The sequence below is a fragment of the Coregonus lavaretus genome (genome assembly GCF_964263955.1).
Source record: "Coregonus lavaretus genome assembly, chromosome: 8".
Lineage (NCBI taxonomy): Eukaryota > Metazoa > Chordata > Actinopteri > Salmoniformes > Salmonidae > Coregonus > Coregonus lavaretus.
Window position 1 is genome coordinate 16,697,891 of NC_139995.1, and position 18,007 is coordinate 16,715,897.

At 40.9% G+C, this 18,007-nt stretch overlaps 1 protein-coding gene across 1 annotated transcript in view; it reads left to right on the forward strand.

Annotated features, from left to right (window-relative positions):
- The window catches only part of LOC311134159 (inositol 1,4,5-trisphosphate-gated calcium channel ITPR1-like), a gene marked incomplete at its 5' end in the record, with an annotated part of 152,309 nt that extends 140,193 nt beyond the window's left edge, over nucleotides 1–12,116 (forward strand). Inside the window, 3 exons of the mRNA XM_084167769.1 lie at nucleotides 2,134–2,294; nucleotides 8,781–8,942; nucleotides 10,645–12,116. Of these exons, the coding sequence (XP_084023895.1) occupies nucleotides 2,134–2,294; nucleotides 8,781–8,942; nucleotides 10,645–10,734 (413 nt within the window). The 3' untranslated portion in view covers nucleotides 10,735–12,116. The remainder of the gene's footprint in view (nucleotides 1–2,133; nucleotides 2,295–8,780; nucleotides 8,943–10,644) is intronic.
- Between the last annotated feature and the right edge of the window lie 5,891 nt (nucleotides 12,117–18,007).

Below are 18,007 nucleotides of genomic sequence, written 5' to 3' on the forward strand. Positions count from 1 at the left end.
GTTCTCCCACTTAAAAAGATGAGAGAGGCCTGTAATTTTCATCATAGGTACACGTCAACTATGACAGACAAAATGAGGGGAAAAAATCCAGAAAATCACATTGTAGGATTTTTAATGAATTTATTTGCAAATTATGGTGGAAAATAAGTATTTGGTCAATAACAAACGTTTCTCAATACTTTGTTATATACCCTTTGTTGGCAATGACACAGGTCAAACGTTTTCGGTAAGTCTTCACAAGGTTTTCACACACTGTTGCTGGTATTTTGGCCCATTCCTCCATGCAGATCTCCTCTAGAGCAGTGATGTTTTGGGGCTGTCGCTGGGCAACACAGACTTTCAACTCCCTCCAAAGATTTTCTATGGGGTTGAGATCTGGAGACTGGCTAGGCCACTCCAGGATGCTTCTTACGAAGCCACTCCTTTCATTGCCCGGGCGGTGTGTTTGGGATCATTGTCATGCTGAAAGACCCAGCCACGTTTCATCTTCAATGCCCTTGCTGATGGAAGGAGGTTTTCACTCAAAATCTCACGATACATGGCCCCATTCATTCTTTCCTTTACACGGATCAGTCGTCCTGGTCCCTTTGCAGAAAAACAGCCCCAAAGCATGATGTTTCCACCCCCATGCTTCACAGTAGGTATGGTGTTCTTTGGATGCAACTCAGCATTCTTTGTCCTCCAAACACGACGAGTTGAGTTTTTACCAAAAAGTTCTATTTTGGTTTCATCTGACCATATGACATTCTCCCAATCCTCTTCTGGATCATCCAAATGCACTCTAGCAAACTTCAGACGGGCCTGGACATGTACTGGCTTAAGCAGGGGGACACGTCTGGCACTGCAGGATTTGAGTCCCTGGCGGCGTAGTGTGTTACTGATGGTAGGCTTTGTTACTTTGGTCCCAGCTCTCTGCAGGTCATTCACTAGGTCCGCCCGTGTGGTTCTGGGATTTTTGCTCACCGTTCGTGTGATCATTTTGACCCCACGGGGTGAGATCTTGCGTGGAGCCCCAGATCGAGGGAGATTATTAGTGGTCTTGTATGTCTTCCATTTCCTAATAATTGCTCCCACAGTTGATTTCTTCAAACCAAGCTGCTTACCTATTGCAGATTCAGTCTTCCCAGCCTGGTGCAGGTCTACAATTGTGTTTCTGGTGTCCTTTGACAGCTCTTTGGTATTGGCCATAGTGGAGTTTGGAGTGTGACTGTTTGAGGTTGTGAACAGGTGTCTTTTATACTGATAACAAGTTCAAACAGGTGCCATTAATACAGGTAACGAGTGGAGGACAGAGGAGCCTCTTAAATAAGAAGTTACAGGTCTGTGAGAGCCAGAAATCTTGCTTGTTTGTAGGTGACCAAATACTTATTTTCCACCATAATTTGCAAATATATTCATTAAAAATCCTACAATGTGATTTTCTGGATTTTTTTTTCTCAATTTGTCTGTCATAGTTGACGTGTACCTATGATGAAAATTACAGGCCTCTCTCATCTTTTTAAGTGGGAGAACTTGCACAATTGGTGGCTGACTAAATACTTTTTTCCCCACTGTATATTGACACCAAGATTTTGTCTGTATCATGTATGGTTCACAGATCATAGAGTCTTACATGAGGCCTAAAATGTACACTTTCATCATGATTTTCTCAAAAATGGTTTGTGATGCAAATGTAAAAAGCATTTCAAACATCCATCCTCCAGATGAAGATCCTATGTGAGAATTGCCAGAACAATCTGAGATACCATCTGATGCAATCTGAGCTTGGAATCACCATTTGCAGGCGCTTTTATGTAGAAAGCGACCTACAGTCATGTGTGCAAACATTATATGTATGGTTGGCCCCGTAGGATAAAGGGGCATGTAAAAAAACGAGTTTATGTGAGACGTTGAGAACCTGTTGAGCGTTAAAACCCTTGTCCTATTCTATTCTCCTTCTGAAGTGCTTCCCCGTGCTATTGTTGTGCAGTCAGTCATTCCAACTGAGGTCATGACAATCACCAGATTCATAATGATTGACTCATTATTGCCACACATGCATTGTTTGTTTACAGATGAAGAATGCCGTAACTGCCATGCATTTGTGTCTGCATGTTTGACAATTTAGTTTTTTGTGTGTCCCCTCGTGTGCAGGCCTGGAAAGGGACAAGTTTGACAACAAGACAGTGACATTTGAAGAGCACATCAAGGTGGAGCACAACATGTGGCACTACCTGTTCTTCATAGTGCTGGTGAAGGTGAAGGACTCCACAGAGTACACGGGACCAGAGAGCTACGTTGCTGAGATGATCAGGGTACGACTAGACTACTATGCATATTAAAGTACCAGCCAGCTTATTACTAAGGAGATTCTTGATTATACACATCAAGATAGGCAGGGATGTGGTCATAAATAGATATTGAACAGGGAGTTGGCAGTTCTGCATCACTTCATCAGAGAGGCTCACATATCTGAGCTTTGATCAAATGTGTGCTGAGAATGCAGGTTAGCTCCTACACTATACTAGATAAAGAGATATATTTTCTCATGCAGTAAAATATCTCTGTCCCATGGTGAGAATAAATCTAAAAACATCTTCGGAAACAGAAAACCACAAGCACCAATACATTGTAGACTTTTGCGCTGTGAGGTCTTGTGAGGAGTCATCTGATTTGGGATCAACTAACCCCCTCTTAGCCTTAGACCCTACTGAGCCAAACAGAGCTTTTCAGGGACACATTGTGGCCCACAGGAGGATTTAAGGTGACCTCTACTAGAGAGAGGGCACATGGTGTGTTAGAATCCACTGACCCGTCAGCTGACCCAGTCAACCACAACTGGACCCATGCAACACATTTGATCATGTGGGGCCTCTTGCTCTGGATTGGGAGCTAAATTAGGTGTCTGAAGCACGGCTCTCTGCAGAGCTCAGACATGGTAATTTACTGCAAGAAGCTGAGTTTAGAGAACTCACAGCTTAGATGTTAGCCCTCCAGCATCAAGAAGTTGATGCACGTCTGCATGCAGGCTCTGGGCTATCAATGGATCAACACTTTTACCAAAAACTAAGTTAAGAGCTTGTATGTGTGTATATGTGTGGATATATGTGTTTATATATATAGATATATGTATAAAAAAAAGACATCAAATACATATTTTTGTTATGTGAACACTGTGTAAAAAAGTGCCATGCATGTACAGTGCATTCAGGAAGTATTCAGAACCCTTATCTTTTTCCACATTTTGTTACGTTACAGCCTTATTCTAAAATTAATTAAATACAAAAATGTCCTCATCAATCTACACACAATATATCATAATGACAAAGCAAAAACAGGTATAATAAAAAATGAAAAACATAAATACCTTATTTACATAAGTATTCAGACACTTTGCTATGAGACTCGAAATTGAGCTCAGGTGCATCCTGTTTCCATTGATCATCCTTGATTTCTACAACTTCATTGGAGTCCACCTGTGGTAAATTCAATTGATTGGACATGATTTGGAAAGGCACAGACCTGTCTACATAAGGTCCCACATTTGACAGTGCATGTCAGAGCAAAAACCAAGCAGAGGTCGAAGGAATTGTCCGTAGAGCTCTGAGACAGCAATTACAGCCTCAAGTCTTCTTGGGTATGACGCTACAAGCTTGGCACACCTGTATTTGGGGAGTTTCTCCCATTCTTCTCTGCAGATCCTCTCAAGCTCTGTCTGGTTGGATGTGGAGCATCGCTGCAAAGCTATTTCAGGTCTCTCCAGAGATGTTCGATCGGGTTCAAGTCTGAGGTCTGGATGGGCCACTCCTGCGTTGTCTTGGATGTGTGCTTAGGGTCGTTGTCCTGTTGGAAGGTGAACCTTCGCCCCAGTCTGAGGTCCTGGGTGCTCTCGAGCTAGTTTTTATCAAGGATCTCTTTGTACTTTGCTCCTTTCAATTTTCCCTCGATCCTGACTAGTCTCCCAGTCCCTCCCGCTGAAAAACATCCCAAGGGCATGATGCTGCCACTGCCATGCTTCACCATAGGGATGGTGCCAGGTTTCCTCCAGACGTGACGCTTGGCATTCAGGCCAAAGAGTTCAATCTTGGTTTCATCAGACCAGAGAATCTTGTTTCTCATGGTCTGAGAGTCCTTTAGGTGCCTTTTGGCAAACTCCAAGCGGGCTGTCATGTGTCTTTAACTGAGAAGTGGCTTCCGTCTGGACACTCTACCATAAAGGCCTGATTGGTGGAGTGCTGCAGAGATGGTTGTCATTCTGGAAGGTTCTCCTATCTCCACAGAGGAACTCGGGAGCTCTGTCAGAGTGACCATCGGGTTCTTGGTCACCTCCATGACCAGGGCCCTTCTCCCCCGATTGCTCAGTCTGGCCGGGCTGCCAGCTCTAGGAAGAGTCTTGCTGGTTCCAAACTTCTTCCATTTAAGAATGATGGAGGCCACTGTGTTCTTGGGGACCTTCAATGCTGCAGACATGTTTTGGTACCCTTCCCCAGATCTGTACCTCGACACAATCCTGTCTTGGAGCTCTACGGACAATTCCTTCCACCTCATGGCTTGGATTATGCTCTGACATTAATTGTCAACTGTGGGACCTTAAATAGACAGGTGTGTTCCTTTACAAATCATGTCCAATCAATTGAATTGACCACAGGTGGACTCCAATCAAGTTGTAGAAACATCTCAAGGATTATCAATGGAAACAGGATGCACCTGAGCTAAATTTCGAGTCTCATAACAAAAGGTCTGAATACTTATACTTTTATTATTAATACATTTGCAAAAAATTCTAAAAACCTGTTTTTGCTTTGTCATTATTCGGTATTGTGTGTAGATTGATGAGAAAAAACTAACAATTTAATCAATTTTAGAATAAGGCTGTAACATAACAAAATGTTGAAAAAGTCAAGGGGTCTGAATACTTTCCGAATGCACTGTAAGTCAAACGTATATGTAAAATGTGTGTAGCAAAAAAGCTGTAAAAAACAAAAGTTATTGTTGTCCTCCGAAGAGGGGGATGGGTTCATAAAAAAATACACAATTTTGAGTTTATAATCTGAGAAGTGGAGGAATCGGTCACATCCCTATTAGTTAGTCTCCTATTATGTCCTATGAACGCAACACATTAGATCTTTCTTCTTCATTTGACATGGTAGGGGAAAAGGCTCCCTATGTTGGTGTAATAGGCTTAATATTGTATAATAGTTCTATTGATACATTTCCCCTTCTTTCTTGCCTGGTTACCCTAACAAGCATAACAGTGTCTCATGATGATTCTGCCTATAGTGGTGAAGACACCTCATATGCATAGAGGGGATTTGAGAGATCAGGGGGTGTAGATAGAAGTCTGACAATGACTGGGATTGACGTCAATTGCAGAAAGCTTTGGCTGAAGTGTCAGGTTGAAGGCTTACATTTATAGTGCTTGACTTGGGTATGCCAGAATCTGTTGCCCTCATTATTATTGCGGCCCATGCTCGCTGCTCCAAGATGCATCCACATCGTGATTTGAACTTTGAATCGCATTGATAAGAGAATGCTTTAGAGGCATTTCAGAAGAAGGGCAGTGAGAAGGAGCTTTCCCGTTGTGTTTTGCACATTGTTTCTATTTGTTTGTTAGGTTTATTTTGAAATGTGATCTGTTTCTTTAATTTGTATGGAAGAGTAGTAGATGTGGTGGGTTGTCAGTATGTCAGGTGGCCTGTGGCTTGCCTGTGACGTTTCTGTTGCTGTCAAAACCACACAGCATCCTGTTTCTCTGTCATGGGCCTTGTGGTTTTAATAATGGAAAATGAATTTCCGTCATTTCCATTGAGCTACTGTGAAGATGAATTTAATGTCAGCGGTGACAGCGGTCTGAGACTTACTGGAAGTGTTTTCACTTGTAAACACTGAGAAAGGAAAATGGGTTTTGGGGGGCTGGGGGTTGGGCTGTCAAACTGACTCTTGACACAGAGGGCAAAGGGCAGGATTATCAATCTTGCTGTACTGTACATCTCTGCTCCTCTCTCATCCAAGATAAGCCGGGCACTTTGATTAGAAATGGATTTCAGACAAACAATGTTGACACGATTTTACTAATGTCATTATGTCTGAGCTGTACAGTCTTGGACCCCCTTGAAGGGTCTGTTTCTACATTCAGCAATACACTAGCAGAGGAATCTAGTATACTGTGTCGGTGCATCTCTAGTCTATTATAGTAGGTAGATGTCCAATACAGAGTATGCATGTACATGATCAAATGCGGGAAAGCAGCATTGTGCTGCGAGGGGGGTGGGGCGTTGAGCATGCACACAGCTCTCCTTTCCTCCTCTCAGAATGAGTACATGTCTCTGTGTGATTCCCCTGTCCTGCTGTTTGTCTGACCTAGGACCAGCCTGTGGCCCATGCAGCCGCCACTCTCGCCCCCGCATCTCAGACTACACCACTGAAACCCAGGGACTTTTGCAGCCATGCAGCTGTGCTCACAACAGACACAGGCTACAGTGCAGGTGCTCCCCAGCACGCTCCTATTCAAGCACACAGTCTACTGTTCGGTCTGTAGTTAAGCTAACTGTAATGCTATTTTGTAGGGTCTGGGAGTGCACATACATGTAGCTAAATGGGTGACTGTTTTTTAATGGTGTGTGTCTACACGTGTGTTTTGGTTGAAGGGAACTCCAGACAGACCTATTCACACAGCCTCCGATTATTTGAGGGCAGGTTCAGACAGTGCACAATAACATTGATATGTAGTGGCCCAGTGCTGGAGGAGATAGAGGGTTGAAAGAATGTGCTCAGAGTGGCCCTTTGCTGCTCGCCTGGATGAACGCAGCAACCCTTTCACTGTCTCAAGGCTCTGAAGTGACTGGCCGTCACACTTACTGTACTCTCCACGCGTAAACGTTTGTGCACTGTGTGCACTGGGCAGACCTTGTACAGAACGTTTTCTCTTTTCTATTTTTAGAAGCCGTCAGTTTATTCATGTGATTCCACTCTGGTAGAGCAGATTAGCATAATAAATTAATTGAGAGGTATTGACTGATTGATAGCTGTAGTGTTTTGATGTGTACTGTAGGCTGTAGGAGGAGGAGGAGCATGGAAACTTTTTACAAATATGAGGAAAGAGGCAAAGAGTCATAAATCACTGTAGATGACTTGAGATGTTTCCTTACCTCAACTATTTAGATATGAAACTAATCACTGGTGACATTTTGAAAATTCAAGTCATTCTCATTGTGTCACTTTAGGGCTGTGTTGTGTTAAACTCAACATTGCCACCGACGAGGAAGTTTGCATGCAACAATATACCATATTAATGAAATGGGGAACTCTGCCTTATATTGCTAGTTAAGTCTGAGTAAATGTTCCTCTATTCGGCCCTCACACATTCAACATGACTGTGTTATTGTATAATTAGACCATCATTTTTTTAAAGGAAGTTGTCTCGGTGAGTTTGAACTCCCTGGTATGGAAAGTCCCCAACATTAATTCTATTACATTTTATTATAGGCTTGATAAGTGCACACACACAGACAAACAAAGAGGGATTTATTTGAGAGAAACACAAATCAAAGAGGCATCTGTTTGCCAAGTGGAGCCTCAGCTAACTAATACATTTGATGTCATTCTGACTTACACTAATGTGTAAGGCTTTGTCAAAGAAAATCAAAGGGTATTAGCATGTTATTGATGAAATTTTATGAAATAAGTGTTCACCAGAAATGTAATTACACTGAACAAAAATATAAATGCAACATGCAAAGTATTGGTCCCATGTTTCATGAGCTGAAATGATCCCACAATTTTTCCATACGCACAAAAAACATATTTCTCGTACATTTTTTTGCACAAATTTGTTTACATCCCTGTTAGTGAGTATTTCTCCTTTGCCAAGATAATCCATCCACCTGACGGGTGTGGCATATCAACAAGCTGATTAAACAGCATGATCATTACACAGGTGCCCCTTGTGCTGGGGACAGTAAAAAGCCACTCTAAAATGTCCAACACAATGCCACAGATTTGAGGGAGCGTGCAATTGGCATGCTGACTGCAGGAATGTCCACCAGAGCTGTTGCCAGAGAATTGAATGTTCATTTCTCTACCATAAGCCGCATCCAATGTCATTTTAGAGAATTTGGCAGTAAGTCCAACCGGCCTATATAGCGTCGTGTGGGCGAGCGGTTTGCTGAGTCAACGTTGTGAACAGAGTGCCCCATGGTGGCGGTGGGGTTACGGTATGGGCAGGCATAAGCTACGGACAACGAACACAATTGCATTTTATCGATGGGTATTTGAATGCACAGAAATACTTTGACAAGATCCTGAGGCCTATTGTGAGGCCCATTTTTAAAGGTATCTGTGAACAACAGATTCATATCTGTATTCGCAGTCATGTGAAATCCATAGATCAGAGCCTAATGCATTTATTTCAATTGACTGATTTCCTCATATGAACTGTAACTCAATAAAAAATTTGAAATTGTTGCATGTTGCATTTTATATTTTTGTTCAGTATACATTAAATGAATGACAAAATGTGATGAAAATATAAATTTTTCCCCTGAACAAGCAATTGTAAAGATGTTTTATTGATGTTTAAATTGTAGGTTATTTGATAAATGTTGGACAGTACATTAAATATATATGCTAACGCTTTACAATATTTACTTTTTCAAAGTGTATGGACACAGTAAAGTGTTACCAAATGTTTTCTATACATTATATTTTATAATCATGATTAGAGACCAGAATTCTAATGTATTGCGCTTCAACAAATGTTCTAGTCATGCTTGAATAACATCTCTTCTCCCTCTGCTCACCAGGAGCACAACCTTGACTGGTTTCCACGGATGCGGGCCATGTCCCTGGTCTGTAGCGATGCGGACGGGGAGCAAAATGAAATCAGGAGCCTGCAGGAGAAACTGGAGTCTACCATGAAGCTGATCTCCAACCTCTCTGGACAACTGACTGAGCTCAAGGAGCAGGTGAGTCGACCCTTTTGCCTGTGACTAGATGATGGTCTGTATAGATATTGCTATGAAAATATTACATTATTTCGATATTTTTCGATATTTTGTGTAGCTTTTGGTCTGTTTGATGGCAACTCTTTGCCTTGTAGGTGTAGAGCTTACTGAAAGCAGAAGACAATGACTCATAGTTCACAATGCTGCAGCTCATGTGGCCTTCAACCTGATCTTATTTACGTCATTAAGCAAAGATTAGTTCCACAATGACTTTGCTCACACTGTATTGTGGACATCCTAGTCAGAGCTAGAGCACTGCTTCTTTAAATGCAGTAATTATATTTATGTACATGAATCTGGTAGACTTGATATGCCCATGGTCAGATTACAGTAAATTAGCAAAATGATAATGATGATCTTAACACCTTTTATTTCCTATTAACATATCAAACATATTATTATAATGACAATTATTATAATGACAATGACTATCATTAATTATAAAACCTTTATTAGTTGTGTTCGGTTCAAGAAAATGTTTCTTGTAAACAAAATAGTATTTAAAATTAGAAGTGTCTATGAGGAAGTGGGTGTTATCTAGACTCTGACCCAGACAGAAGGAAATGGTTGTTCTGTGGCTAAAAGGTTTGGATTCGGGCACAAACACAATTTTCTCTTGATTATTCATTACTAAATATCTCCATAAATAGATGTTTGGATCTGAATTGGTTGATGTCTACTTGGTTTTGCACGTCCTTTCACACGTACACAAACATAGACCAAAATAGGAAAATTAACTTTTGGAGTTTAGTTGACAGACAAATTCAGACTAAACTGTGCTTTTAGATTAGACTGTTTTAGTCTTATTTTCCCAGAAGTCAGGGCAGTGCCTCCTCCCCCCTCCCTTGCCTGGAAGGGTCTTAAGCATGCTCCATAGCACTCAAAAGTGGCACAAACAAGAAAATTGTTTCAAAAACAACTGGCCCAAACAAGAGCTTCATCTGTTACATAATTCCAACGAAAATTGATTTAATTAGTTTGCTGTGGCACAAATAAAGAGTCACATTCTACTGTAACTGAGTTTAGCCAGTGGCCACCCCCATAGCTCTCTCACAAAATGTAATGCTGCTCTTTCTAGCACTTCCCAACATCTAATAATGAATTCCTTTATAATGCTCATCTCATGACCAACAGCGTTTGTGAGGGTATTTTTATTGCCTTTGCCATTGTATGTTTGCAATATTAAGATTGCGAAAACTTTTTTAGGAAACTCGTTTTGTTTGTTTTAATACTTCAATTGATTTAAAACTGATTGTCCCTATTGTCATGAAAGCCAACATATTTCATTATTACTCATGAGCCTGACTTGAAAGTAAAAATGTATTTTACTGGAGTTTCACTGCTGGTTGTTTGCTTACTGTGGTTTACATGTTGTTAGACTAGATTACATTCTGAAAGGGTAGAAGGATACGTTTCAGATGGAACACTGAAACCCTCCTGTTAAAACCAAAAGCTCTCAGTTCATTGCTGTGCAGCATTTGCAGGCACGGAGAGTTTTTACTTTATCTGAACAAGAAACTCAGCATCAGCTTATTTGTAGGTTAGTGTCAGACACAGACAACCTTTACCTCACCAGTAGATGTGACAGAGCAGCAGAGGTACAGATACAGAAAATTAGAGTTGAGCAAATAACCCAGCACCTGTCCCGTGTGTTGTCCTCTAGATGACAGAGCAAAGGAAGCAGAAACAGAGAATTGGACTGTTGGGTCATCCTCAGCATCCTCAACACGCCAACCCCCAGCAACCTGCGTGAAGCTGAGGCACGGAAGCCCCCAACCCAGCCACAAGACCCAGGAAGACCCACTTCTACTCCTGCTTTGTGTTTGCATAGGGAACAGAGTGCAGAATCTTCACTTAGTGGTCCCTCCCGCATATATACTGTAGCTACTGAGTGTGAGTGTGAAGCGTAATACTAGGGAACACACTGACATAGCTAGTCATATAATTGTGATGTGTAGGTTAGCCCACAAAGGTATAACTCAAATCAGAACACTCACCACACCCAGACACCCCATCCTTTTCCCAGGCCAGTTGGGATTGGTGCCAAATGTTTTCTATGTAGAAACTCAAGTTAATTCTCATTACATGGCCTGTACTGGGTGAACTTGAAATACAGCAGCGCTGTACCGGACACAGGGAGATGTAGTCCAACGTGAAGATGGCACTGAGAGACATGGAAAGAAACATATTTTTGTATTTACTACTGGTATAGCAAGTAGTATTTAATGTCTTATTTTTGTAACTTGTGCAATATCACTACTTAAATATGCAATATGAATTTAAGTTGTTCTTTAAGTCATTCCTTATTTAATAGGGACAGATTTTTTTTTCAAATGGGAGCTTTATTTTTTATTATTTTGCTTCAAATTAAATCGGGACCTGTTGTTAGACTTCACATATGGAAATTATTCCATGTAGAATAGCAGTTGGTTGGACAGATGAAGTTACATGTATTGTTCTGGCCTTTCTGATTGTACTTGTTTTAATACTTTCAGTATGTTGCATAAAAAGTATTTAATGCGCTTAATAGAGATAGTATATTATCTGAGAGCAAGGTCTTGTTTTCAGTTTCCTTTCTGCAAATAAGATTGTGACCTATCTTCTTGTTTTATGATATTTGCTCTCTTATATAACTGGGATAGTGGGATGTTTAGGATTCTTCATCCAAACAAATGTAATATGTTAAAATATGACCATGCTGTCATGATTTGTTCATCTTTCCACATTGTATTGCACTAAATATTATTATCGTCCAGGTTTGTCATCTTTTAATTATACACCTATCATGTGTGCCATTTGTCCCTTTAAGACGTATATTTGGCTACTGATTTACTACTTGTGACAAAGTCACTGTGTTTTTCTTTGTTTTATCGTTCAGCACAGCTGTTGAGTTCTCAATTCTGCTGTTTAATACTTTGTTCAAATCATTTCTTGTTTTTGTTTTTTTTACATTGTCGCTTAAGCCATTGTTGTTGTATAGGGACCTACGTTTTCAGAAAGGTAATAGGGAATTTAAAAGCAGTGTTACTGAAAATGAATGTTCAAAGGACTAATTGAAAATAGTTAAGTACTGTCAGAATTGTAAAATAATGTAGAATGATTTAATACAATATATGTAATTCTCCTTTACATCCACCATTGAATCTTGTCACTACACAATAGGCTACTGGGCTACCATATAGGAATAGTTGTGGTTGAGACAAATCACAGATGCTGCCTACATCTGCTTTTTATTCATGAGGCCAATAGGCCTTTTTCTACATTTTACAGTGACTCAATTCTGTATAGGAAGTGTACTCCGTTTAACCTCAAGTTACAGTGTAATGGGTTTATTTGCATGGTTAGTTGTTTTTATCTGTGGGTGGACTACTTTGAAATGTTCGAGAAAACGAGCAAGTCAGCTTTGTAGTTAGCAGAGAGCCCAACGGCCTTCAATCTTTTCACAATTAAAATTAATTTATAATAGTTAAGATGAATATTATGGATGTCATTATTGAATTTATAAATATGTGTCCATATATGCACAGCTCGTCAGTGTTTTGAAGAGGTATTGACTTTAGCTTGATAATCAGTTACTTTGGATCAAATGTTGAAGGAAAGCTGTAGTCCAGTTTTGTAGTCCATTGCAAAATCCAGCTGCAAAGGTCAGAGAGGTAACATAATTCCCCGCAGTTTTTTCACCTACTTCTACAGTGTTTGTTTCTGTTATAGAAAATATTACTTAATTTGTATTCAACTCTTTGTAAGTATTGTCACAAATATTGAGGAATTTATACACAGTATACAGTTCCAGTCAAATACTGGCACCCTTGCACTTTTTCAAGGGAGGTCAATGGAGCGGAATGTTCGTTTTTTTCAAAAACTGGTTGTATGGCTACTTTTAACCCTGTAGGCACCTGCAATTTACTACAGGTGAGATAAATTAGTAAACGAGAATCACTTGCCTCTAACCAAATGAATTAGAATTGTGAATAATGTAGTCCAGTCCATTTTTGTGAAGAGTCTTAATTTCAGTTTAGATTTTTTTTCTTCTTCTTGGTCCTGTGCGGCTGTAAATCAAACAAATACACGTCTGAACACAATCTTTTCACCTTTTTTATTTCTTAATTTAAAAAGATATATCAATTGTGAATTGTGCCAGGGTGCCAAGTACTTTGACTGCATCTGTATGTGGGCACTCTGGTGCACAGACAAGCACAAATCAAAAGAGAAAGTGAAAATTTAGCCATTCAGAGAGAAATAGCATGTTAAATGAATGATAAATGGACTAGTGCGTGTCTGTAGACTCGAAAACATAAGCTTGTTTACAGAAAAGCCAACCTCAGTCACAAAATGAGAGTGTAATTGGCTTGAATTAAAATGGTGCTTCAAGCTTAATTAGGGGACTTTCCTGCAGGATTCCCCACATACCTAGGGGTTATTGAACTTGTGACTAAATATGTAGGATATATATTTATTTACAGTGCATTCGGAAAGTATTCAGACCCCTTGACCTTTTCCACATTTTGTTACGTTACAGCCTTATTCTAATATGGATTAAGTTGTTTTTCCCCCCCTCATCAATCTACACAAAATACCCCATAATGACAAAGCAAAAACAGGTTTTTATACATTTTTGCAAATGTATTACAAATAAAAAACAGAAATATCACATTTACATAAGTATTCAGACCCTTTACTCAGTGCTTTGATGAAGCACCTTTTGGTATCAATTACAGCCCGAGTCTTCTTGGGTATGATGCTACAAGCTTGGCACACCTGTATTTGGGGAGTTTCTCCCATTCTTCTCTGCAGATTCTCTCGAGCTCTGTCAGGTTGGATGGGGAGCGTTGCTGCACAGCTATTTTCAGGTCTCTCCAGCGATGTTCGATCGGGTTAAAGTCCATGCTCTGGCTGGGCCACTCAAGGACATTCAGAGACTTGTCCCGAAGCCACTCATGTGTTGTCTTGGCTGTGTGCTTAGGGTCGTTGTCCTGTTGGAAGGTGAACCTTCGCCCCAGTCTGAGGTCCTGAGCGCTCTGGAGCAGGTTTTCATCAAGGATCTCTCTGTACTTTGCTCCGTTCATCTTTCCCTCAATCCTGACAAGTCTCTCAGTCCCTGCCGCTGAAAAACATCCCCACTGCATGCTGCTGCCACCACCATGCTTCACCGTAGGGATGGTATTGGCCAGGTGATGAGCTGTGCCTGGTTTCCTCCGGACGTGACACTTGGCATTCAGGCCAAAGAATTCAATCTTGGTTTCATCAGAACAGAGAATCTTGTTTCTCATAGTCTGAGAGTCCTTTAGGTGCCTTTTGGCAAACTCCAAGCGGGCTGTCATGTGCCTTTTACAGAGATGGTTGTCCTTCTGGAAGGTTCTCCCATCTTCACAGAGGAACTCTGGACTCTGGAGCTCTGTCAGAGTGACCATTGGGTTCTTGGTCACCTCCCTGACCAAGGCCCTTCTCCCCCGATTGCTCAGTTTGGTAGGGCGGCCAGCTCTAGGAAGTTTTGGGGACCTTCAATGATGCAGAAATTTTTTTGTACCCTTCCCCAGATCTGTGCCTCGACACAATCCTGTCTCTGAGCTCTACGGACAATTCCTTTGACCTCATGGCTTGGTTTTTGCTCTGACATGCACTGTCAACTGTGGAAACTTCTATAGGCAGGTGAGTGCCTTTCCAAATCATGTCCAATCATCAATTAAATTTAACAATCAAGTTGTAGAAACATCTCAAGGATGATCAATGGAAACAGGATGCACCTGAGCTCAATTTCGAGTCTCAAAGCAAAGGGTCTGAATACTTATGTAAATAAGGTATATCTGTTTTTGTTTTTTTATACATTTGCAAAAATTGCTAAAAAACTGTTTTTGCTTTGTCATTATGGGGTGTTGTGTGTAGATGGATGAGGAAAAAAAATATTTGAATCCATTTTAGAATAAGACTGTAACGTAACAAAATGTGGAAAAAGTCAGTGGTCTGAATCCTTTCCGAATGCACTGTATCCTGGTTTAGAAGATCCGACATCGAGAAATATGGAGCAAACCAGGTCTGTAATTTGGAGTCTAATAGCCCATTAAAAATGTGCAATGGTATATTATTATATTTTATATTATTAAATTCCATTGATCATCCTTGAGATGTTTCTACAACTTGATTGGACTCCACCTGTGGTAAATTCAATTGATTGGACATGATTTGGAAAGGCACACACCTGTCTATATAAGGTCCCACAGTTGACAGTGCATATCAGAGCAAAAACCAAGCCATGAGGTCGAAGGAATTGTCCGTAGAGCTCCGAGACAGGATTGTGTCGAGGCACAGATCTGGGGAACAGTACCAAAACATTTTGCAGCATTGAAGGTCCTCAAGAACACAGTGGCCTCCATCATTCTTAAATGGAAGAAGTTTGGAACCACCAAGACTCTTCCTAGAGCTGGCCGCCAGGCCAAACTGAGCAATTGGGGGAGAAGGGCCTTAGTCACTCTGACAGAGCTCCAGAGTTCCTCTGTCGAGATGGGAGAACCTTCCAGAAGGAAAATAATCTCTGTAGCACTCCGCCAATCAGGCCTTTATGGTAGAGTGGCCAGATGGAAGCCACTCCTCAGTAAAAGGCACATGACAGCCTGCTTGGAGTTTGCCAAAAGGCACATAAAAGACTCTCAGACCATGAGAAGCAAGATTCTCTTGTCTGATGAAACCAAGATTGAACTCTTTGGCCTGAATGCCAAGCGTCACGTCTGGAGGAAACCTGGCACCATCCCTACGGTGAAGCATGGTGGTGGCAGCATCATGCTGTGGGGATGTTTTTCAGCGGCAGGGACTGGGAGACTTGTCAGTATCGAGGGAAAGATGAACGGAGCAAAGTACTGAGAGATCCTTGATGAAAACCTGCTCCAGAGTGCTCAGGACATCAGACTGGGGCGAAGGTTCACTTTCCAACAGACAACTACCCTAAGCACACAGCCAAGACAACGCAGGAGTGGCTTCGGGACAAGTCTCTGAATGTCCTTGAGTGGCCCAGCCAGAGCCCGGACTTGAACGCGATCAAACATCTCTGAAGAGACCTGAAAATAGCTGTGCAGCGACGCTCCCCATCCAACCTGACAGAGCTTGAGAGGATCTGCAGAGAAGAATGGGAGAAACTCCCCAAATACAGGTGTGCCAAGCTTGTAGTGTCATACCCAAGAAGACTCGAGGCTGTAATCGCTGCCAAAGGTGCTTCAACAAAGTACTGAGTAAAGGGTCTGAATACTTATGTAAATATGATATTCCTGGTTTTTATTTGTAATACATTTGCAAACATTTCTAAAAACCTATTTTTGCTATCTATCGTGTATGACGGCAGGGATCAGGGCTTCGTTCAGTAAGTTTTTACATTCTGGAACATTCAATTGAACGGAAACGATGCTGTACTGAATGACCAGTTGAAAAACTGGGAGGTTGTGGGTTGGGAAACGCTGTCAGAATGGCCACTGCTCTTTAAATACGTCACTCTTTGCTTCAAGCCACATCTCGCCACACCTCGCCACACCCACCAAACTGGAGAAAACGTACCTCATTCTGCACAATAACTTTTTGGGAAATGTGACGTTCAGCACAAACTGTTCCGCAACGTACAAAACTTTCAAGCGAACTGAACTCACCTCTGGTCTCGGTTCGCGCAGCCATGAGGAGCTCAACGTGACACCTTGGTGCAGCCGGCAACAACAAACCGATCTGAGGCATCAAGACTCATCCCTCCTCAGGTGTACACGCAAATGGGTAGTGTGTGGACACCATGTCCTTTCTGAGCCTATTGGCACATGCAAGAATACAGAACATCGTGGAGAAAATAAAACAGGAAATGTGCCACCAAATAATTATTCCCATGTGGCATTACATTTGTATTATTATTATATAATAGAATACAATATTGACTGTACTATTAGGTTGGGTGGAATGGTTTATTGGGGATTTTTGTCATGGACATATAGGCCTATATAGGCTTTATCTAAACCTACAATTGAAAACCTACTAAACATAATACAGCGTAAACAAAAAAAATACTAATTTCACATGAAGTTAATAAAAGATTCACATAAGTTTTTAAGTTTAACCTTCACACTCACACAAGTGAGTTCTTAAATCCCATTCCTTACTAGTTTTGTGTGTATTGGGTATATGTTGTGAAATTGTTAGATATTACTTGTTAGATATTACTGCACTGTTGAAGCTAGAAGCACAAGCATTTCGCTACACCCGCTAAAACATCTGCTAAACACGTGTATGTGACAAATACAATTTGATTTGAAGTTGGATATGAGGCTACACCAGAATGGAAACTTGTGTTCTTCCCTGCAAATTACTTTCTGTGGATATTTTCTCAATTGTAATACAATTAAGAAGAATTAGAAGGGCTGACCTACTTTCTTTACATTTTTTAAAATAAGATTTAAAAAATAGAGGAGTATTTTTGTTCACTCATACAGGTACAATAAAGGCCTAGTTCACATATTTATATTTATTTATTTGTTATTTATTTGTTATTTTTATGTATCAGGGGGTGGCTCAGCACCCCTACTTACATTTTACATTTTAGTCATTTAGCAGACACTCTTATCCAGAGCGACTTACAGTTAGTGAGTGCATACATTTTCATACTGTGGCTATGCACTTTCCTATTTCCCACTGTCCTATAATAAGTTATAAACCTTCCTGATATAGAGTTGCACCCCCTTTGCCCTCAATTAGTCGGGGCATGGACTCTACAAGGAGTCGAAAGCGTTCCACAGGGATGCTGGCCCATGTTGACTCCAATGCTTTTGTCTTGCCCATTCACCCTCTGAATGGCACACATACACAATCAATGTGTCAATTTTCTCAAGGCTTAAAAATTCTTATTTAACCTGTCTCCTCCATTTCATCTACACTGACTGAAATGGATTTAACACGTGACATCAATAAGAGAGCAAAGCTTTAACCTGGATTCACCTGGTCAGTATATGTAATGGAAAGAGCAACCTGGTTCCAATTATTTTGTACACTCAGTGTATAGGCCTATG